This window comes from Natrix helvetica (assembly GCF_964273705.1).
Source record: "Natrix helvetica genome assembly, chromosome: 2".
In the NCBI taxonomy this organism is placed as follows: domain Eukaryota; kingdom Metazoa; phylum Chordata; class Lepidosauria; order Squamata; family Natricidae; genus Natrix; species Natrix helvetica.
In genome coordinates, this window is record NC_138552.1 from 74280462 (window position 1) to 74304718 (window position 24257).

Below are 24257 nucleotides of genomic sequence, written 5' to 3' on the forward strand. Positions count from 1 at the left end.
TAATTGAACTGTGAAGATTTCCAATAATTATGCTCTATAAATCTTTCATTACTAGGCAGGAATTGTTCTTCAACAATCTTTTCAGCAAATGAAGGATAAACAACTATAAGTTAGACTGAGATAAAGAATTGAATTTAACTGGAAATACCAAGTCCAGCATTACATTTCCTAAAATGGTCACACAATACTTGGTAGAAAGTTCTTCATGTCCTAAACAAAGGAGTTAAAAATGTGACTTCAAAGTATCATTTACACTGGTTTCTTCATCTGTGGCCTACTGATTAAATCAGAAAAAAACCCTTTCATTGTTTTACCAAGAACTGGAGATTATTTTGGTAGTAACTATGAATAATGCAAAATGAAAAAAAAAGAACAGATGTGAGGTGGGATGGAGGTCCCATGGCTAGGTTCAACTGTATTCACAATTTGTTTACCTGACACTTCAAAGTTTTCCAATTCTAACTGCCAAGCATTTCTTACACTATCAAAAAGATGCATGCATTTGTCTGGAAAATCCATGAGATACATTATGAACTTGAAATATATATTCCAATACATGTTATGAACTTGAAAAACCTACAATTGATCCCATGTAAGAAACTAAACGATATATTTTGGAACTTTAAATATTTTAGCACTGAACAATGTTGAGCTACCGAATTGTTCATAATAGTGAGGGAAGTGCATAACTGATGAACTAAATTGTTAATTTCTTCTGTGCTTAAGTGAAAGCCTAATAACTATGTGAAAGATAGAAATCTTTTTGTTGTTGGTTCACTTTGTTGTTAGGCCACTTTCAGCTATGAAGTTAGTTTCCCCAAACCTACCCCATCAGCATCAAATGCAGCTCCAAATCCATATTCTCCTCCTTTCATTGCTTCCAACAAGGAAGTGGCATATGTTAAGTTTGGATCAGGGTACTGGCCACCAAAATCTTCCAGAGGGACACAATCAACTGCAGAATTAGCAGGAGCTCCCAATTCCTCACACAGGATTCTCCGGACATAGGGACCCATCACTGCAAAAGGGATTTGCCATCAATTTAAAGACCATTTTCAAATAAATATTCAGAATGAACACCTTCATGCATTTTAAAAAAATGGAATCGATTTGCATTAAAGAGGGTCCCAGAGGTGCTTTTTCTAGAGGCAACTGGACTTTCTTGGGGGGGGGGGGGTGGAAGATATTTCGCTTCTCATGCAAGAAACCAGAAAGTCCAGTTGCCTCTTGGAAAAAGCACCTTTGGGACAACTATAACCTGGATGACTGAGAATCTCCGTAGACATTAAACAGGGTATTACATCACTCGCTGTTAAACAAGGTAGCCTGCAATTCTCTACAAAAATTGCCTCTGTGTTTATATGCATGTTGGGTCATCTACATGTGACCAAAGTAATCTCCTTTAAAAAGATGAAGGCTATGAAAGATCTGTTTATTACCAAATAATTTAGGGAACAAATGACAGTAAAAACAATAGTAAATCCAAACTATAATCAATAAATAAATTAAAATAGAAGAGGTTCAGCATTAAGCACATGGAATAAGCACCTCTTTATTTGTTTTTTTTGTTCTACAACTACTGCAGAAGGAATGCAGAGATTTCACCGAGTGTCTGGTTCAGTTTTAGGGCACTTTGGGAACGTGAAACAAATGTATGATGTTTCAGTCATTTATTGCACTTATTTTGTTCTTTATGCTGCTATAGAAGTACAGGTAGTCGTCAACGTACAATCGTTCATTTAGTGACTGTTCACAGTTACAATGGTACTGAAAAAAGTGACTTAGGACCAGTTGTCACATTTACAACTGTTGCACATGATCAAAATTTGGGCACTTGGCAAGTATTTATTTATGACAGTTACACTGTCCTGGAATTCATGTGATCATCATTTGTAACTTTCTCAGCTGAGTCAATGGAGAAAGCCAGTTTCATTTAACGACATCAAGATTCATTGTGCAACTGCTTCACAATCCTGACAAAAAAGTTGTAAAATGGGGCAAAAGTCACTTAACAATTGCCTTGCTTAGCAAAAATTTTTGGACTCGGTTGTATAAGTTGAGGACTACCTGTAGAATATCTAAATTGGCAGTTCAGCTGCTTATGTCATTTGTACAATAAAAAGCTGGTATGAAAACCAAACATATTAGTGTGGTGATTAATTTAAAGGCAGTTTGATTCTGGATTAATTTGTACTCTGGAAATTCCCAAGTGAAAGTCCAGCTATTTTATAAAAGGAGTGAGAACACAGGGCAGCGACATATATCACCTGGTATATATTAATAAATAACAAACTTTATTTGGGGGGGACGACCCATGAGAGTGCTTAAGAAATAGCTGTATAATACCAGATACAAGTTAAATATTCTATTAGTGGACATTTTGGACACTGAAAGAGTTTTATATATGAGCAGTAGAAAGAATGGCCTCAGGAAATGACAGGAAACTGATTTTTAAAAAAGAATGCTGTTCTACTTAAACATCAACATCAGACATAATTAAAGGAAGAGACAGATTTTCTTCAGTTCTGCAAAGAATTTTGTGGCTCTTTGAAAATATCTGCTTAGCCAATTGTTGAGGGAAATAGCTGGTATGAGGTCATATATCTAAACTCAATTATAGTATCTGCGTTTTTGTGGGAGAAGAAAAATTGAATAGCATTTTTAAAAGAATACAAATGGAAAACAGGCAGTGGTTGAAATGCGATATCACTTTGCGTATAGGAATGTCATAGAAAGATGCATTTCAACCATTTATTTGTAGTATAAACACGCTTGTCATATTTAACTTTTCTAAAGATGATAGTAATTAATTATTTTAAAACCTATTATTGAATGTTTTAATAAACTGAAGAAACCCGTTTGTGGGCAAAAATGTATACACTTACAAAAATATAATCATGTATTTTTTTAATCTGTCACCTTTGTCCCAGTTATTTTTGCCACATTTGAAGAACTTCGGTTTGTACGAATTCTTCAACATATAATCCATATGTATGTATGTATGTATGTATGTATGTATGTATGTATGTATGTATGTATTTGTGTTACAACCCCTGGTATGACTATTTGGTATGACCTGGTATGATTATTTATCAGTACAAATACAATATATATATTATAAAGGGCCCTTTATTTATTTATAAGTACAAATATAACACACACACACACACACACACACACACACACACACACACACACACACACACACACACACACACACACACACACATATATATATATATATATATATATATATATATATATATATATATATATATATATATATATTTGTGTTACAACCCCTGGTATGCCTAAATATGGGAGGAAGGTCACACTCCCTCTTTCTGTCCTTCGGCTTCATCACAGAAGACCATGCATCCTAGTCTCCCTTTATTTATTTATCAGTACAAATACAACACACACACACACACACACACACACACACACACACACACACACACATATATATATATATATATATATATATATATATATATATATATATATATATATATATATATATATATATATATATATATATATATATAATATTATACTTAACAGCAAAATCATGTGCATTTCTCTGCATTCATTAAGGATGACTCGCTAGCAAATGTATTTAGAATGATAGCCTGGTATCAAGCGATAATAATTATTGTATGAGTTTTAAATCTTATTTTCAGCATTTTAAAAAATCAGTAGTTTACATACTGCATTAAAAATGGTGCTCTTTACCTCCATTCATGGCATCAATTCTGATCTTAAGTTGATTTGGCCCTGTTAGCAAGCCTCTAATAGAACTGAAATCAAAGATGGTCCTCAGAAGATTAAGGTAAACCTCCACAGAGTCGATTATCTCAACTGTGCACAAAAGATCAAACAAAGGATCTAAGTCAGGACAGCGTGCTAAGTTGTAAGTACACACCAAATGAAAATTATTACTACAAAAACTTTTATCACCGAGTTAAGTGAAAATCTACACCCTAAATGCTTTGGGAATTAAGCCACCACCTTTATCAAAGATCACCTCTCAATTTGGCAATTCAAAGTCCATAGTAGAATTCTTGTCAGGTTGCCTGAACCATTTGTAAGGGCAAGTTGCTTAACATTTCAGCAGCAGAATTGGCAGAAGCATATTCTGTTCATGTACATGTACATGCATGTTCAGACAATCTAGGAAGATCCTTGGAGTGTTTCACTTTCAAGAATACAGTCCCTCAATCAGCGGTGGGATTCACTTACCTTCCCTACTGCTTCGTAAATGTGAGCGCATGTGCATGCTTGCTTCACTCACACATGCTGCTTCTGTGCACGCACACCACCTTCTGTGCATGCACAGTGCTCGTGCATTACATCGGGGTGGGTGGGCGGAGCCTCCCGCAGCCACCGCTACCGGTTCGCACGAACCGGAGAGAACCGGCTGAATACCATCTCTGCCCTCAATGCTTTACTGTACCTCAGATGGTTACCTTTTTTTTTAACTTAAAGGGCTACTTCACAAAATATCCACTGAATGTTTTTGCTCAGCAATAATTTCTACCTGATTCTGTCAACTCTGAATATTCTACTACTGTTAGTTTTTTGGATATTCTATGAATAAGCAAGAGAATAACTTAAGACATGCTTACTTTATTTATTTATATTTCTTATTTCTTAACTGCCTATCTCCCTCAGACATGGGCCCTCTCAGAAATGGGCTCCCTCAGACATGGGCTCTAATCATGTCAGACTGATAAAGGCAGAAGCAAAGATAGGGTTGTAAGTTCTAAAACTTACTATATTGCTTCCAGAATTGTTGGCATGCAATGGAATAAAACAGAATATCAACAAGTTATCAAAAAGTCTAGAATAAAACCCTGTATTAAAAAAAGTCTATAAAATGACTATGTGGCTTAGTAACACAATGACCACAAAAATCCATAATCAATTTAGTAATGTAAAACAAAGGCTGTAGAATGAGAAACTGAAATTTCAACTTGTGCTTTAAGTTTAGAAGTAAAATGCCTGAAGAAAAATATCTAGAATGGGAATGCTAAGCTAACAAGAATCAGGGGAACAGAAAATTAGATATTGGTTTGAATTTCAGTCACAGCCAGAATAAGATTATTATCAATATGATATTGCCTTTATAGTACTAAAATTTATGTGAAACTTAAACAGTGGGGACAAGGGAAAAACTACATTCCCATTGTGGATTTCCTATTTCAGTTCTAAGATACTACCATGCCAATAGCTTTTTAAAGGACTAACTTTTTAGTTTTAATTGCAAATTTCCACACTATGGAAAAGAATTCAATACCCCGGAAAGGCTTGAATTTATTCTCCAGATCAAACTCCTGTCTTCCCAACCGAGACAAATCAATTCTCAAATCAGGGCAAATGGCATATTCTTCAAGGGTTTTGCTGATCTGATAAATTTTATCAGAAACAACATCTGGAGCTGGACCTGAAAATATAAGACAAACATAAGCTGTATCAATTCTTGAATATCACCACAAAAAAGAGATTAAATGCTCTTAAATACAAAATATTTTTTTATTATTATTACGAGATACACAATAGTTTAACATAGTATTTTAGCAGTGCATGCATTTTTATTAGAACTTTTATGGTCTCTGAAATCTTCAGATTAAAACTGAGCTGCATGTCTGAGGTTGAATCGTCTGAAAAATCAAATTAAACTTATTTGGTTTAATGTCTCAGCAAATATTAATTAGTAGGATTTTTTTTTCAATCTAGTTCAATTATTTATTTTTATTTATTGGATCCAAATTGTTGGGGGTAACTTTGTAAACTGCTTAGAAAGGTCTCTAAAGCACTGTGAAACGATGTATAAGTCTAAGTTCTATTGGCATTATGTACACAATTTTGTAACCAATGGGATATTAGAATTTTGAGAGCTTGCAATGTTCTCACAAAATTGCTACACGGTTCTATGTGGAGAATAGCATATTTAGTTTACCATAGGAAAAACTGGTGAGAATATTCCTTGTCACTCTGTTTTTTCCCCATACAGGATGCATTCTGCCAGTTATCTTCTATTAACTTTTAGAGAAGATGGGTACATTTCCAAATGGGGCTGCAGTAATATATCAGATTCCTATTTATTTATAATTAAAATAATATTTTAGATATTCTAAATAATATTTCAGAAATCTAATTGGACAGGATGATGTGGCGATGTCAGCAGAGGTGTCTGTGGCTACTACATCAGACTTCTTGTCACTGATCTTATGCCAGGAACCAAGAGAGATGAAAACATGTTTATTCAAAGATTTCAGTTCCCCAAAAAAACAAATAGTTTTTATATATAAAAACAAGTCTACAAGCCTTTTCAATATTTAAATATGATGTATTTAAATCTAAGACGTCTTAAGATAGATAGCTGGCTGGTTGGCTGGCTAGACAGATATAGTTATTTTTAATTTTTTATATGATTATAGATGGTGAATGTAATAGGCAAATTTCTTTTCGGACCTTAGGTTTTCTCTAAAAACAAAAACAAATCAGAGTTTGTAATAAGTTGCATCACAACAACTCTTACCTCCATTGGCAATGTTAAACTTTACTCCAAATTCTCCTCCAGGTCCTCCAGGACAGTGACTAGCTGTGAGAATAATCCCGCCAGCAGCTTTGACCTTTCTGATAATGCAGGACACAGCAGGGGTGGATAAAATGCCATTCTGCCCAATAATCAATCTTCCAATCTAAATGCCAGAAAAAAACAATGTCAGATATGGTTGATGGTACGTGATGCATTGATTTTAAGATGATCTCTATTATTAAAAAGGGAGAGCTTAGTTCCAAACATAATCATACTGGTTGACATCCAAGCTGCCCAGCCAATATTTTGAGCCATTGATCACAATAAAATAGCAAGGATTTTCAACTCTGATTGTACTGATGAATAAAGAAGACATATAAGTAGGTTTTATCCATGAATTCCTGATGTACATCCAGGGTGGGTTGCTACAGGTTCACCAGTAGCTAATGTTATGGCTGGTTCAGAGAACCTCCAAATCCCACCCCTGGCTGGCCCCACCCACTCCTCCCCTCCCAGGAGTCTCCACGTGGCCCTTTTTGGATGCAAGCTAAGTGCAGGGCCTGCCGGAGGCTCAGGGAGGAGGGGAAATTGGCCCCGCTTCTGGCCTCCGGAGCCCGGGGAGGCAGTTTTCACCCTCCCAGAGGCTTGAGGAAAGCCTCTAGAGCCTGGGGAAGATGAAAACACACCTTCCGCCATGGTGCAGGAGGCCAACTAGGCCAAACATGGCCACTCCCACCCAGCAACTGGCAGGGAACCCGTTGCTGAAATTTTTGAAGCCCACTCTTGTGTACATCTGCTTCTATTTCATAGTGTTCACCTGCCTTCTTGCACCATTATATCTTAGTCTACAGCAAGATTACAGCCAGTGGCGAAAACTCTACATGCCATCAAATGGTGCCATAAATGAAAATCTAATAAATAAAATTAACATAGCAATATGAGAAACCTTTCATTATAACCTATATCCATAATGCATATTCATTGATATGTCACACAGAATACAGAAATATTATAAAATCTAGATTGACGTCTAAGAATTTGTCTCTACTAAAAAGAAGTTATCTTAATAAAGACAGTGGTATAACTTCACGAAAGTTTGGGGGGAAAAGAATCAGTCTCACTTGAGAATCAAAGCTGTAATTTTATCAATGGAAGTCATTAGAAATCAACTAGGCTTCATCAATATGCAGGAATCTGAAACATGTGGGTTCAACTGTAGGCTTAGACCTTTAATAGGCATGAGAAAAGACAGCAACTGTCATTCATGGGAGCCTTTAGCAGGATCAAAGAATGATTGATAGTTAGGACCTGTAGCTTTCCCCAGAGTCAGATTTCTGTGTTAAAAATAAAGGCCAAGAATACAGTGCATTTCCGAACACTTTGGCTTGCCGTGTCGTACTTGCCAAAATTAGTGTGAATCAAGAAGTACAGTAAGCCCATTCCATTCTTACACAATGACATAATTTTGGATATGCAGTTACTAATAATTTGTTCACTCTCTTTAACATAGCAAGCAGCCATTAATTGAACTATATTTTTTCCCCTTTCAATTGTGTCCAATTTTCAGAGACCCCCTGGACAAGACACTGCAGCTTTCTTGGCAAGATTTTTCAGAAATGGTTTCCCATTGCCTCCTTCCTAGAGCTGACAGAGGCTGACTGGCCCGTAGTCATCCAGCCAGCTTTATGCCTAAGGTAGGACTAGAACTCACAGTCTCCCTATTTTTAGCCTGATGCCTTATTGAATACATGAAACTGGCTTTCTGTACTTCCATAGTGTTATTCTAATATTATTTGAGTTTAATATAGGAGTAACTTCAGAGGCAAATAACCTATTTCCCATTTGGAACTATAATATAAATTGATAAGAGCAGAGGTTAGTAGAAGTACTTTATTACAATTAAAGACCAGCTCAAAAGCAGAAGAAAAAAGAATTGTGAGACAGGAAATAAAAATGCAGTAAAACCCAATAATTATATTGAAATTGGTTGAAGTGTGCTAACTTAATAAATAGTAAAACCTTGTTAAAAGAAATAAAATTACAGTGACGAGATAATAACAATTGTAAATAAAATAGAGCTAGGTGAATTGGAAGTCTGTTTGAATGTGGTATTATTAGCTTCAGCTAGGCATCTTTACCATAAGAGCAATAATAATTATAAATATAATAAAATGTGGGTTAATAGGTCAAGGTCTCTTTCATCATAGGGACAAAGTTTTTGTTCAAATAGGTTACTCCAAATTTTCCGCTGGACAACAACTGTTGGAAGAGCAATAAGTCTTGTCAGCTCTTCTGACTTTAGGAACCATATTTGACTTAAGTATTTAGTTGGCTTGAAAACGGAAAACATCTTTGAGAGCCAGTTCCTTGGCACACTGTTTAAAGGCCGTCACTCCATATCTCAGGATTGCTTTAAGGGAGAAACCACAGCACTTTAGTTTCATGTGCACTTTCGTAGATGAAACCAAGCAATAACTTAAAGTCAAAGTCGAAAATCAGAGGCATCAATTCCCTGATGTAAAATGTGAAAAAAATGTAATTTCAACCAGTAAAAAAGATACATGGCCAAATATTAGTTTCAATTTTGCTCACAACAGCCTCCTGATTTAAGTCCATGTTGGGAACACAAACCCATCAAAGGATCTGTAATATATTTGAAGTTTTATTTTTCAACCTCTCTAAAGGGAGTGAAGGACCTATATGGTCCCAATTGGGCTCAGAACAAAAGTGGTAGTGTTGCATACTACCTGAAAATAGGGGTGAATAATGCACTGCTGGAGTAATACAAGGATTGCAGAATTATTGCTGATTTTTATTGCTAGAGACAATATACTTGAAGTGTGCCATGCATGAAATATTATTCCATATATGTGAAGATCTAAACTTCTTAAATTGGGTAAGCATGAATTTTAGGGCGCTTAGCAAATATATGTGTGTGTAACTATATAAAACATAATTGTTATTTTTTATTACTATTATATTATATTCTGTATATGCACACACCACTATCTTAGGTTTTCATAATTAATGTTGCGTGCGTCTATCTTGCAATATGCAGCTAAAGTATATAAAGTTTGCTTTAGACCAACTGGAATTTAAGATAATAGCACATCATCCACCTAATTTTTAAACTAGAGTTCTCATAAAGTGTTTTACAAGAAAAGTCAGGCATCCTTTATTTTTTAAGTTTGCACTAAGTGTAAGCAATAAGTACAAAAGTGATTCTGAAATTGATGAAATTGCATATTGTGTGGATCTGGACTTAAAAGTATATTTTCATTTATTGTAGATGTTGCAAAATAAGAAAGTGATCTACTACTGAACGTCCACCTGTAAAGCCTGTTTGTTCTTCAACCAAAATATTTTCTGATTTGATCCATTCCAAGGATCAACTTTAAAACAGAACTGCCTACCAGTCTGAAAATGGAGAAACTTAAATTTAAATCATTTATTTTTTGAAAGAGGAAAGCATATTATTGGGAGATTATTGAAGAATAGAGCATGTTTTCATATTGAAGAGACCACCATGGTTTTTCTTTTTCAATTACTAAAATCCAAGTAATCTACTGTATTGAATATCAAACCAGCTAAGAAATTCGGCTTACAACTTTCCCTGATTTCCAAAGCCAGCTCCTGGATTCTTTTTGCCCCTAGTTGGTATGTAATCAAGTCTTCAGAGATAATAATTTTGTCATGATACCAGTCTTCGTATGGTATGCAAAACAACAGCATTGCCGTATATGGAATTCAAGAATGTGGCTTAGTGCCCTTAACATAGTGAGAACTTAGCAGATTTTGATGAGTGACGTGAGCCTGAGGCTTCCTCCCAGGGCCACAGCTGAAAAAGAAGAGTGAACTTTATTCCCTCTGCATATCCAAATGTGTATGAGGATGGGGCGCCTATAATTAATTTTAAATTGACGTTAGTTGGGCACAAACTGAATACGTTTTTGTTGAAGGAAGATAGGTGATGCTCATCTCTGTGCTCGTGTAATATTTTATCCACCAAAAAAATATAGAAAGGAGCCTCTCATCAATTAGAAATTCAAAAGAGGTTTATGAGAGAAATTGTGGTGCATTTCCTTGATGTAGCATGACAAAACACTGAACTACGATCACCTAAAATTCATCCATAAATCCAGGCTATAAAAACTTTCATTTAGACGTTAAACTCATTGAGTGATTTTGCATGAATATTAATCTACTGTACCTCACAAAATTGTTAGATGAAAAAGGGCTTCAAAATTCTTTGGAAAATATTAGGCCAAAAATATTAAGGAAAGTAAGGTCATCACCAACGGCAGAAACTCCAAAAGCAAAAGGGCAATTTTTCCCGCACTCCCTCTCTCTTTCCTTCTTTTAAAAAATTACCAGAATGCAACGTAAATAGATTATTTTCTAAGCTCACTCAGAAAAAAGGACCAGTCAAACAGTCTTAATACACTGGATAAGAACAGGAGGTTTTCAAGTGATAAGAAACATAAATATAAAAGAAGGAAAAATAATTAGGTAGAAACATTTATATTTAATTGATAATAAATGTATCACTTATTGGGTAGATTGTTCCTCAAAGCCCGATCCTCTCAAATGTGTTGAAGCACAGTTTCAAATACAAGGAGGGATGGTTGAGGATACGAATAGTGTGGGGGGGGGGGGCGCGCACGCGCGCGTGCGTATATATACATACATACATACATACATACATATATATGTTGTATTTGTGCTGATAAATAAATAAAGGGAGACTAGTATGGATCCATTTCAAGCTATTTAGCTCTCATCAGCTAGCCATACCCTTACTGGGATTTGAACCTGGGATGTGTTACATATTAGGCAGATTTGTTAGCCACTACACCACAGGCTCTCCTCCTTTATCAGCTAAGCCAGGTAAATAGGTATGTATTTGTGTTACAACCCCTGGTATGCCCAAATATGGGAGGGAGCTCACTCCTCCCTCTTTCTGTCCTTCGGCTCATTACAGAAAACCATCCAGGCAGAAAACACAAATACAATATATGTGTGTGTGTGTGTGTGTGTGTTTATATATATTTGTTTTTTTAGATTTTCACAGTTAGTCTTTGACTTTCAAACATTTGTTTAGCAAACGTTCAAAGTTACAACAACACTGGAAAACATGAGTTATGACCAGTCCTTGCACTTATGGCCAGTGGTGAAATTCAATATTTTTTACTATTGGTTCTGTGGGCGTGGCTTGGTGGAAGGATACTGCAAAATCTCCAATCCCTCCCCACTCTGGGGACAGCCAGAGGTGGTATTTGCCGGTTCTCCGAATTACTCAAAATTTCTGCTACTGGTTCTCCAGAACCTGTCAGAACCTGCTGAATTTCACACTTGCTTATGACCATCCTAGCATCCTCATGGTCATGTGATCAGAATTTGGTACTTGACAGCATGTATTTGCGACTGCTGCAGCGCCATGAGGTCATGTGATCACCATTTGTGGCCTTCCCAGCTGGCTTCTGACAAGCAGTCAATGGAAAAATCTGGATTCACTTAATTACCGTGATTCACTTAACAGCTGTGCACAAACGTTGCAAAATTGTATACAACTCCCCTTTAACCTTGATTAGCAATGGAAACTCTGATTCTACTAGTGGTCGTAAGTTGAGTATCATCTGTAGTATATATAGGACTACGGTGGGGACACCAGATTGAGGAAGACTGCCATAATCAAGCTGAAATGGGTTAAGGAAGTGCTGCGAAACCATAATAAACCGTATGAATATTTTGAAATAAAATACAAAGCAAGCACGGCTCCAGATTCTTTTCTCTGTAAAGTGTGTTCATTCCCACCACCACCCTTGCTTAAATGGTCATGCATAAAATGAAAACCATTCATCTCCTTGTGAAAGAGCTAAACTAAAAACCACCATATTTCTTTTTTAAAAGATGGTATTAATGTAACAGTAAATATTTATAGGTTTTAGTGAGGGATAAGCCCCTTATGACTTAGCAGCGAGCTTCGCAAATAAGATTTGTTATTTCTACCTCATTGGAAACAGTTGAGGTTTTCCAAATTCCCTTTAAGTTACCTTGTTCTTCCAAATTCCCCCTTTTTAGAATTTACTTAGTAGACAATGTGGAACTATTCCAATTTGATGGAACCGAGAGGCAAAATTCCATTGGGGCTTCCATTACTAGCAATTCAAGGAAGGAAGGAAATTGTATTTCTTGTCTTAATGAGGCTGCCATCACCTCTGCTACTGTTTAAATGGAATTGAAATGGATAAGGAAATGGATTGGGATGATTAACAGAACATTCTTCTACTTTGGCCGAGATTCTAACACTAATCAGAGAACAGGGAAAAAACTCTTTCTCAGTTGCAAACTTTTTCAAATCTCTAGAAGTCTGCACGAGAAGGCCAGATTAGTAGAACTTTTAAAAGTAAAACTTTTCAGGCAATTCTAAGTCTTTTCATATTTGACCTAGAATAAAATAATATCCAGAATCATTTTGGAGTATTTTTCATCCTTTTAAAGACTTATTTCTGTTTGTGAAGCTGGTTTTGAAAGCGTGCCCCTTATTTCTATATCATACTGTAGACTTGTCTTCACTCAGCTGTCAAGGGGAGGTACCAATGCTAGAAAAATAGCAATAGCATTTAGACTTATATACCACTTCATAGTACTTTTACAGCCTTCTCTAAGTGATTTACAGAGTCAGCATATTGCTCCCAACAATCTGGGTCCTCATTTTACCCATCTTGAGCCTGATGGGATTTGAACTGTCGAACTGCAGCTAGCAGTCAGCTGAAGTAGCCTGCAGTGCTGCACTCTAACCACTGCACCACCTCAGCTCTAAAAAAATGGGAACAGATTATTGCAAACTCTGGGGTAATCTTTCCAGTTTTTTGTTTATATACATGTCTTGTAAAACAATGCATATTTACATTGCACATGTTTACAAAGTCAACTTTTGATCCAATCTGCTTAAAAACATTCAAGCAATTCCTAAAACGACAGGTCATATATTTTTGTTAAGTTAATAAAAAAGTAAGACTTGAAAAGAATAGAGAATCAGAGAAAGTCAATCATCTTGGCTTCAATTTTGTTAAGGAAGGGTGGAATAAAAATATAAAATAAATATTGAATAACCATTCGAATCAGTCGCTATCACATATTTTTTACTGAGAATTGCAAATGCATTTGTAAGTTAGATTTGTTATTTAAAATACACTGTGGCATAGCTTTTGGCATTTATACAAAGCACAGAAAATCATAACATGGCATTGTGTGACATGTTCTAATCTACACATAATCACCGTCAACAATCCAGCTCAGACCTAAGTAACTAGGAAGCAATGCAGATTGTTAAAATTCACACTGTAGAGATGTTGCCAAATGACAGGGACAGAAATCATGTAATGGACTACACTTACCTTCACAAGACTGTATGCACCTCAAATACATCAGCATTTTGTACAGATTTTATGTGGTTTGTTCTTATACCACTTTTCAAATACACTACTGATAATCTATGCATAACAAATGAGTAACAATCAGCCAGTTTTGTCTAAGGTTAAGGCACTAGGTACAAAATGGGCAAACGTGAATTCTAGTCCTGCCTTAGCCATGAAAGCCATCTGGATATTCTTTGCACAATCACTTTATCTCAGCACCTGTCACAGAATTGTGGGCAAAATAGGAGGAGAAAGGTATGTTGGATATTGAGTTATCTGTTAAAATAATAAAGGCAGTATATACTGTATCTGTAAGTGTGTGTGTGTGTGTGTGTGTGTCAGTGGTGGGTTTCAGGAGGTACGCTCCGGTATGGGTGTACCGATGCCTGCCGGGAGCACCGGGTACTGTTCTGGTACGGTGCTCTGGAAGGCCCACCTTCGTCCTTACCTGTATTTGAGCTCTTCGGGTTTCTGTGCACATGCACAGAGCGTACGGCACCTGCAGAGGCGTCACAGAGCATTGCAGGAGGTAAGGACGCATGCGTGCACTGCTCGTGTGTACGCACATTCATGTGGTGGTCGCCGGCCCTTTGCACTGTACCGGTTGCAACGGGATGCAGAACCCAGCGTGTGCGTGTGTGTGTGTGTGTGTGTAATAAATAAATATATAAAATGCCTGGGTGAGAATGACAAAACCATAGAAAATGTATCCTTGAATATAAGAATGTATCAACAGAATATTAGTGCTGTTTCAAGCCTTGTGCAGCAAATCAAAAGTTATAATCCAAAAGAGAATAGAGTCAACATCCAACGTGCATGGAGCCATAGTTAATACTTTTATTTTAAATTAAGCTAATAATTTTGTTTTTGTTTCGTTTTTGTAGTGGTGAGTTTGGAATACCAACACTACACTACTAAAATTTTAGCTAATAGAATATTATGAGACCAAGACTTGAGTTACCTTGAACGTGAGATGGGTGGCAAATAAATTTAATAAATGCAAATAGAAGACTCTTTTTGCAACATCACAGCCCAAAACATAGTAGACTTAAGCACAAGCCTGGAAAGGCAATGAGGAGTAGAGAGGTTGGCAGGTAGGAGAAGCAAAGGATGTGGGAAATGCAGCAGAAGTGAATTAAGCGCTGGAAGGAAGGAAGGAAGAAATGCAGTGGAGAGCACAGCCATGCATACATGTGTGGGAAGAATGTTTGGAGGTAAGGAGACTACGGGAAAATCAAATAGGTCAGACACTTAAAGAATGAATGGAGAACTCTGACTTTTGGCTAGAATCAAGAAAGTTCTTGTATTTCATGTATGTATTTCGGATATGTATTAATATATAGAATGAGAATTTTCAAACTATGCCTTGCCACCTGGCAAACCGAGGTAAGAGTGGAGGCACTGACTGAAGTCACAAAATGAAAACATAATTTAAAACCAAAGGGAGACAATTCCACAATCAGATTGCTGATCATTTCTATCCACACTAAGAGCTTCTAAGAATACAGCATTGCATCCAAAAGACAATTAACTATCCGTATACTAATAGATGCAGGAAAAAAATTGGCCAAACCTTGACGGCATAACATCAGAGGTGGTATGCTACCGGTTCAGATGAACTGGTAGTGGCGGCGGCGCAAGGCTGTGCCCACCCACCCAGATGTCATCAAGGACCTTCTGCGCATGCCCGGACGTGTTCACTCCCGCTACCAAACCAGTAGTGAAGAAAATAGAATACCATCTCTGCTTAGCATGCAGTAGAAGTTAATTAACTGTTCTATCATACTGTACTGTTAACTTTACAACTGCTATATAATCAGTTGTTTTATTCTAAAAAAAACTGTAAGAGTTTATCCCTTGAGAATGTGACTACTCAAATGTTTCGTACTTCCAAGTATTAGAAGCATTTAAGTGGCAGCCATGAACGTGTTCCATTTTTCTTCGCATGGATCCCTTTGGCTATTAAAATAACTATGCCTTACTTTATGTACTGTATGATCTGGACGGTATTCTCAATTTTAAAAAAATTGCTGGTTTATGGGCTTTGAACATAGACAGAATCGATATAGACAGACTAGCCATCTGTTGAAAGACCTGAGAAGTGTATACATTTGGCTTGGACAATTCTGTAGAATATCATGAAGCACAACCTCTTCTTAGATGTTGTTCTACTAGTTTCAAAATTTGAAAAATTCTTAAAACAAAAATGTATAGATTTGAAATCAGAGGTGGTATTCAGCAGGTTCTGAACAGTTCTTGAGAACCGGTAGCATAAATTTTGAGTAGCTTGGAGAACAGGTAAATACCACCTCTGACTGGACCTGCCCCCATCTATTCTCTGCCTCCGAGTCCCAGCTGATCAGGAGAGAATGGGGATTTTGCAGTAACCTTCCCCTGGAGTGGGGTGGGAATGGAGATTTTACAGTATCCTTCCCCTGGAGTGTAGAGGGAATGAAGAATATACAGTATCCTTCCCCCGCCATGCCCACCAAGCCACGCACACAGAACAGGTAATAGAAAAATTTGAATCCCACCACTGTTTGAAACATACTGGTGAACAGACATTTACAGTCTAGTTGTGGGGGGAGGCATTGTGTGCGAAGGAGCTCTTAATCATGCAACTCCTTTTAGTAAACAGTAGAAGAATATTTCTCAAAAGGCTATGTTTTTTTTCTTTTAACAAAAATAAAACGAGCTGAAGAAACTGGGACACATGGGTGAAATTGTTTAAAGCATACTTGACCAGAGTGTCTAGAACAGCGATGGCGAACCTTTTTTGGCTCGTGTGCCATAAGTGGGGGGGAGCGCAGGGGGGTCGTGTGCAGGCGTGCCGCACCCATAATGCAATGTGTGACACCCCCCCAGTGCGCATGCACGCACTACAGGCACGACCCCATTTTTGCATGCTTTAATCGCCCTCCCCAGGCTCCAGAGGCTTTATAAGAGCATGGGGTGGGTGAAAACAGCCTCCCCTGCCCCCCTGGAAGCCCTCCAGAGGCTTCCCTGAAACCTCCGAAGAAGTCAAAATGACCCTCCGAGCAAACCGGAGCTCGGAGGGTCATCTTAAGTGCTCCGAAGGCTTCACGGACCTTCAAGAGGCTCCCCTGAAGCCCCCAGGGCAGTCCAAACAACCCTCCGAGCAAACAGGAAGTCCATTCCCAAAGTTCCGGTTTGCCCGTAGGGCCGGTTTTTTGCTCTCCGGGGGCTTCAGGGAAGTTCATGAAGCCTCCGGAGGGGGCGGGGGAGGCTTTTTTCACCCTCCCCAGGCTCCTATAGAGCCTCTGGAGCCTGGGGAGGGTGAAAAATGGCTTTAAAAAAGGGTGAACACAGCTGGCCAGCACGCACATGTGCGCTGGCCAGCTGACAGGGCAGTGCCTCACATGCCCTGACAAATGGCTCTGCGTGCCACCTGTGGCACGCGTGCCATAGGTTCGCCATCACTAGTCTAGAATGTTTGAGCCCACAAATCCTATACATTCAAATAATGGATTGTTCTAAATTATCTGCGCCTTGCCTTAAAATTAAAATGACATAGTCTATTTAAAAAAGCTAACTCTTAAAATGCCTGGACTTTTAATACATTTCAGTGGCATGTAAAACTATTTGTCTATCAGTATTCAGTCAAGGCACTATTATCAGAATTCTAATGTCCCATATATAGTTTGAAAAATATAGAACACTTGGTCACATAAAATTCTATTTGAGTGACTTGTTAAGGAAAAGTCATAAGAATTGCTACTTCGACCAAACTCTTTCATAATTGTCATACATTTAAAGCAATAAATTAACTTTGAAATATGCATAGACAAGGATTATATCTCAGATGCTGCCAAGTTTTTGTTTTTGTATTCTTTATATGTTCTTTATAACGGCCAAGTTCACATCACTTAAAGTAACTTGTTTGAAGAAGCTTCCTGGATGAGAAGCAAAATGTTTTCAGAGGAAAAAAACCCCAAGAAAGTCCAGTTGCCTTTCAGAAAAGCCATTTAGGACCACCATGATCTGGATGACTGAGAATCTCCATACTGTCCATTTTGGTTTCTCAACCAGTTTTCATGGCTTAACTTACTGTGTGATACTGGCCGACTGTAATTTAGTCAATAAACCATAATTAATAAAAACACTGCTTAATGCACTGTATGAACCAGTTAATGTTTTCCCATTTTAATCAGACGTTGTAGTGCACTGAAACTGAAAGTAAGCTGTCTTATAGAAAGTAATACTGCTTTTTAATGCTTCTGGCTCATAACTGTCATTGCTGGCAAACAGTCAAATAAGAGGCATGTTTTTAAGATTCTGGATCAAACATGGAATTTTTTCCCCATACAAAGCATGTTCTTCGGCTCTTTCCCACATTCCATACCGAAGAACAGATTGTTTCCCTCATATTTTTTCCTCAACAAATTTAACAAGATTAGATTAAAAGAAGAAAGTCTTAGCGTTCATGACAAGACAGATTTTTCAAGAATATAATGAACATTTAACTAATGCTAAACTAATTCTAAATTATGATGGCATTTGAGAAGGAAATGGTTGCGAAGCCAAGTCACTAAATATCAAAATAGCAGCACTATCGCCTGCAGTTATGAGAAAATAATCAGAAAGAAATTATTATTGTAATATAGTCGTCTGATCTGTCCTCCTGACATATCTTGTGGGGAAGGTCAAGTCTGATGTGATATAATAGAGAAAAGGGTTAGATGTTTTTTTTTAATGTCAACAATTTGGAATATTTAATCAGGGGGCTCCCAAATGCACAGCATAGGAGGGGGGGAAATAAAGTGCTGATACTGTACAGTATGAACAAAATATCCAAGTAATGGGAGGGGATAAAGAAAGAATCTACTGGAACAAGTATATACTGTGTGGGTGATCAATTATATCCACGCTAGCTAAAATGTTTTCCAGGAACTATTCCAATCAGAACTCACAGGGCTCTTCCTCACTGCTGATTTAATATGCTCTCCAGCAGCTACTTAGTCAGCAAAACAATATGTCAGCACAATGTTGACTGGCCCCATTCAGATCCCCATTCTACCATAAAACAATGTCACCGGATTGCATTATCCTTACTTATTGTGTACCAGGTTAAGGCAAGGGACTGATGATTTCTCCTTCCTCTAGGTCGGTGGTGGGTTCCTACCAGTTCGGCTGAACCGGTAGTGGTATGGCGACCTAGATCGCTGGAACCAGCAGCGACCCAGGCCTGCCACACCGCCGAACCAGTTCCCTGATCTCTTCTGCCGTCACCGTTTTCAGTCAACTGCGCATGTGCAGCAATGTGCTGCGTGCATGTGCAAAACACCCTCTCAGCAAACCAGTAGCAAACCGGTTAGGAACCCACCACTGCTCCAGGTGTTACCTGTGGGCCATCAATCACTCTAAGTGGGCAAAGTGAGTATAGACAGTAACTTAGACCAATGGGCTTTAACTCTTCTGTGCAACAAGGATTTGTTCTCCATTTACTGCCTGAGGGATCCATGCAAGACCTGAAAAGTCCTATGCAAAGCACCAATCAGGCATTATCAAGCAGATGTCTCTCAAGTCCATGCCAAATTGGACCAAACCCAGCAACCAGCCAGAAAGGAACATAACTACAGCAATCTAAAGTGGCAAAATAATAACTGGGGAAATCCTAAACCTTGACCACACCAGCAACCAAATGTCAGTGAAGTGTAACAAACTTTAGCCATTAAAATTATATCAGAACGGACGACTTCCAGCAGCCGAAGGAGACGGATGTCCGCGTCTGCCTTCTCGCTGCTCCGGTGGGCTCCCCTGAAGTCTAGGGGGAGCACAGGGTGCCTAGGAGGGGCGCCCTGCCATAGTGGAAAGTAAGCTTAAACTTTCTTCTTTGTCTTTATGAATGAGCCATAAAGTTTTCCCTTGGAAAACTTTATGGCTTTCAACTAACTTCCACCCCAGAGACTTCCAGGAGCCTCTTCAAACACGTTATTCCCTGGATTTGGAATATTTTGACCCGCCTATCTGCTTTAATTTTTCTGCTAGAGGACTTGTTCTCCTTTGGACCTGCTTGTCTGGTGATCCCTGCCAGCTGTGCTCTCCCACAGATGCCATCTCTTTGTACAGAATAACAATTATCTCTGAGCCTCATGATGGGTCCAAAGAAATTGTCACCTGGTAAGGCCTCGTCGTCCCCAACATCTTCCACATCCAGCCCTGCACACCAGTCACAAATGGGATCTTTTCTACAACCTAAAGCCTCTGAAGAGAGTGCAAAAGACCTGTCTACTCAGCAGACGCTTCAAAACATCTTAAAGGAACAGGACGAAATTAAAAAACAACTGCAGGACTTAAATGAACAGCTCAGAGAGACGAACCAGCAAACCACACAAAATGAACAGAGGATTGGTGTGCTGGAGGAGGGGGTGGTTGGGATTAGAGACGAGGTGAAGACAATTCAGAGGGGGAATGTAGAATTTGGGAATCAGATGTTAAAAATGGAATTTGAAAGGATGTCTTTTTTTCTTAGGTTCCAAAATTTGCCAGAAGTTGAGAATGAAGATCTCAAGGAGATTATGACCACAATACTAGCAGAGTATATTAATAGAGATAAACAACAGCTCTGGTGGGACATTGATTTGATTTATAGGGTTAATTCAGCCTATGCAAGAACACACAATGTTCCAAGGGAAGTTCATGTTAAATTTCTTAGAAAAACTACAAGAGATGAGGTTCTAGGAGCTCAAAGGGGAGGACCACTAAAATATAAAGATAAAGAAATAACCATTCTTAAACAGATCCCAAAGAAAGTAAGAGATAATAGAAGGAAATATTCCTTCTTAGCAAAAAAATTATATAATAATGGGGTCTGGTTTAGATGCTATTTCCAGAAGGCATGCTGATTTTTTGGGAGGGCAGCAGAATTAGAATTCACACACCAGTGGAAGCAGAGGCTTTCGCTAAAAAACACAGTGCTCTTTTAGGTGAAATGGGGGATGTTACACAAGAAACAAAGGAGGGAGGGGCTGAGGCTCAGCTGGTGGATGGGAGAGGGGATGCAACAGCTAGAAGACTCAGATCACAAAAGTGACTTGGAACACTATTGCAATTGTTGCTACAATGTACTTTCATGGAAGTGACACAAAACAAATGATTGAAACATACTGATGATTTTGTGTTAAATTTAAAACTGCTTAGGTAAATGTTGTTATTTTTCTATCATGGTTTGTAAAAGTTGCAAGACCTGGGGGGGCTTCCCCCCTCCGCACGATGTAGCTGTCAAAATGTTTTATAACCCTATAACCCCTTTTTCTTGAATTTTTTTTAAAAACCAATAAAAATTTGAACAACAAAACAAATTATATCAGAACAAAAATCAAAATATAAAATTTAGACCTGAAAAAGGAAAGGATCCCTGTTAGAGACTGGAGCTGGGAAGGAGGCTGGTGGTGAAAAACTAACATGATAGAAAAAAACATTACTGGGTCATGTTTATGCCTTAATCAGGAGCAAAAGAGGAAGAGACATTTCCAACTCATCTGATAAAATCCTACAGGGAAGATCAATTTAACCTTGGAAATCATGCTAATTAGCAGCCTGTTTGGTCTTTCTTATTCTAGCTTTTAATCTCCTTTATCTCCAATTTGTGCTTTGCACTTTACAATCCTAGCTTCAGATTACGTCTATTCAAGTTTATATCTGGTTTATATAGGCTATTCATAAACTTTTTTGTGTGTAATTTTGGAAGTGAACAATCCACCGAGGTGGCAAGAGGTGCGCCATCAAATCCAGTTTCTTAATATTAGTAGAAAAAAATGGTGGGCACTCCTTTTTAGATTATCTCTCTCTTTGTTAAGATCATAACAAGGATCATGTCAAAATTCTTCAGTAAAAGTATGAAAGACATTTGCAGAGGATTTGGCTGAATGTTTGAATTTCCTTCCAAGGCAGATTTGTCTCCAATACTTTCCTACAGCAAATCTACTATTGTCTCTTCAGAGGGAGATTCCTTATTCTCTGCAAGCCAAGAAAAAGGTCAGGCATTCAAAAGTACAAAAATGTGATACGTATAGCTTGGGTATTAAACATATCCTTGTTATATTGAAACTATTATGGGTTTTAAATTTGTAAATCAGCCTAAATTATGTCTAAGTGCACATTTTTCTTCCTAAATAGATTTACTGGCGTGATGGAACTACTTTTAAACTAAATTAATATAGATAACCATGCTTGAGAAACTGTAACCTTTCACCTCACAGATTTCAAATCTATCTTATTCTATGAAATTATAGAAATATAAATAGATTACAAGACTGATTACCGACTGAATTCACACAATACACTTACACGCATTTCACCATAAACTCTGCTTAGTTAACACAACTTCCTGGTTTCATACAGCACCCTGAACTAACCATACAGACTGAGTTTGCATTATATGCTAGGCTACATTTTTGATGGTCTTATATTGTAGTTCTATTAGGTCATGAAAAGGCAGGAACAGCTGAAAGCATGCCATATGCAAACTATATGATCAGGCAGATTGAGTGATTAACAAAAAGAACGGGACACTATACTGAAGGGGGGCGGAATTAGACAAAGACTTTGGAACAATTTGATAGATATGGTGGAAGACAAGACAACACGGTGCAAAACCACTTCATTTTTTTCCATACACTATTGGAGTAAATATGTCAAACTCAAACTCAGTATGTCAAACACAGAGAAATTTAGGGAGCTTCCGAAATAGACCCCAGTAAACTGTAAACTATCAATAGCTGTTCTCTAACACTCACAACAAACCTATCAGTACACCAAGTCCTGTAGCACACTTTGATCATTACAACAGTTAGGAACTTACACAGATGGGGCAATGAAGGGCAGATCTACAAAGGAAAGCATGAGCCGTTATAGATATAAATGAATTGGATGGAAGCCATAGATAACAGAAAGACAGATGGTGCATGACAGAATATATATCCTACACATTTGTAATAAGATGTGATAAATAAATCATGGGCTGCAGATCCATTACCCTATGGATCCAATCCATTATCCACTAGAATAATGACAACTTGAAGATTCAAAAGGAGAACGGATCCAATTGACCTTATAAATTGGTTTTACAAGATCAACTGGATCCAAACTTTTTTGGAATCCAGAATCCCCCAAAATGGATAAGGACAAATTGCCCTAATAGCCTCATCCACATTCTTGGTTAGAAGTGCTGGGGGGGGGGGGTGAGGGAAATCCCCTAATATCCCGCTGGAGAACGTCCGCCTTCAACGAAGCTCCGGCGGAGCCAAGGGAGGAGGCGCCGCCCTTACCCCGTTAGCTGCCGCCATCTGCACCACCACCTCGGTGGCCGTCCTGCTGAAGTACCTGCCATCGCTGCCCACCACCATGGTGCAGCCCTGGCGGTCGCGCAGGTCGATGGAGGAGAGCAGGCTCTGGATGAAGTTGGGCAAGTAATTGCGCTGGCCCTCGAAGACCGCGGTGGGCCTCCTCAGCCCTCCGCCGCCCGTCGGCTTCTGGTCCTCGTACGGGACCGTTTGCACGGTCAGCACCGGGATCGGGCTCCCCTCCATGGCGCTCGGCTTCTAGCCTGCACGGGATCCCGGCGAGGAGCTTCTTTCGGTCGGCGCGGCGATGCCTCTTGCCTGGGGCGCTCCCGTTAGGAGAAGGATGAGCTCCCAGCGCCGCCCCGCCCTGCCCAGCCACTCCACCGCGCCTCTTTTCCCGCCTTAATCCTCGTTCTGCCTCGGCGTCCCTTGGCTATGCATGATGCCGAAGGCAAGTTCGCTTCAGGAAAGCAAAGAGCAAGTGGTTTCTTCCCGCCCGGGGCGCTCGCAGCCGCTTTGCCCGCGCTCTCCCTCTCTGCAATGTCCTCCGGGACGAGCCAGCTGCCCTTTTCGAAGAAGGACACGAGGGGGCTGCCAAAGCCTCTTTTGCAGGCGGCAGCCTCGGCCAGTAATAACCCTGGTAAGCGAAGCTGAGGATTGTTGTCCGGTGCCAGAGATATAACTAGAAGCTGGGGCGTCTCTCTCTCTCTGGGAAAGACATTTGTTCCAGAGGATCACATCCTGTCAGTCCTCCAGCTTTCTATTTTGCACAAAGCCGCCCAGCCCCTTTATAGATCAGCCTGGCTCGACTTGCTGGTTGAGAATGCTCTTTTGGATCCGCTAAAAAGAGAGCTCTGGGCTGGAATCGCAGCCCATAAGGGTGTAAAACCCACAATGCTAACAGCATTAGGGTAATGTTCTGTTAGGACAATGGGATCAACCAGGATGAAAGGTTATGTATTTCCAAGCAATCTGCATGACACACCA

At 38.8% G+C, this 24257-nt stretch overlaps 1 protein-coding gene across 1 annotated transcript in view; it reads right to left on the bottom strand.

Moving 5' to 3' along the window:
* PGM5 (phosphoglucomutase 5) overlaps positions 1-23992 on the bottom strand; it is a 70991-nt gene extending 46999 nt beyond the window's left edge. The window contains exons 1-5 of the mRNA XM_081941098.1: positions 23256-23992; positions 6545-6707; positions 5300-5446; positions 3736-3861; positions 828-1018 (exon numbers count right to left, since the gene is read on the bottom strand). Of these exons, the coding sequence (XP_081797224.1) occupies positions 828-1018; positions 3736-3861; positions 5300-5446; positions 6545-6707; positions 23256-23516 (888 nt within the window). The 5' untranslated portion in view covers positions 23517-23992. The remainder of the gene's footprint in view (positions 1-827; positions 1019-3735; positions 3862-5299; positions 5447-6544; positions 6708-23255) is intronic.
* Between the last annotated feature and the right edge of the window lie 265 nt (positions 23993-24257).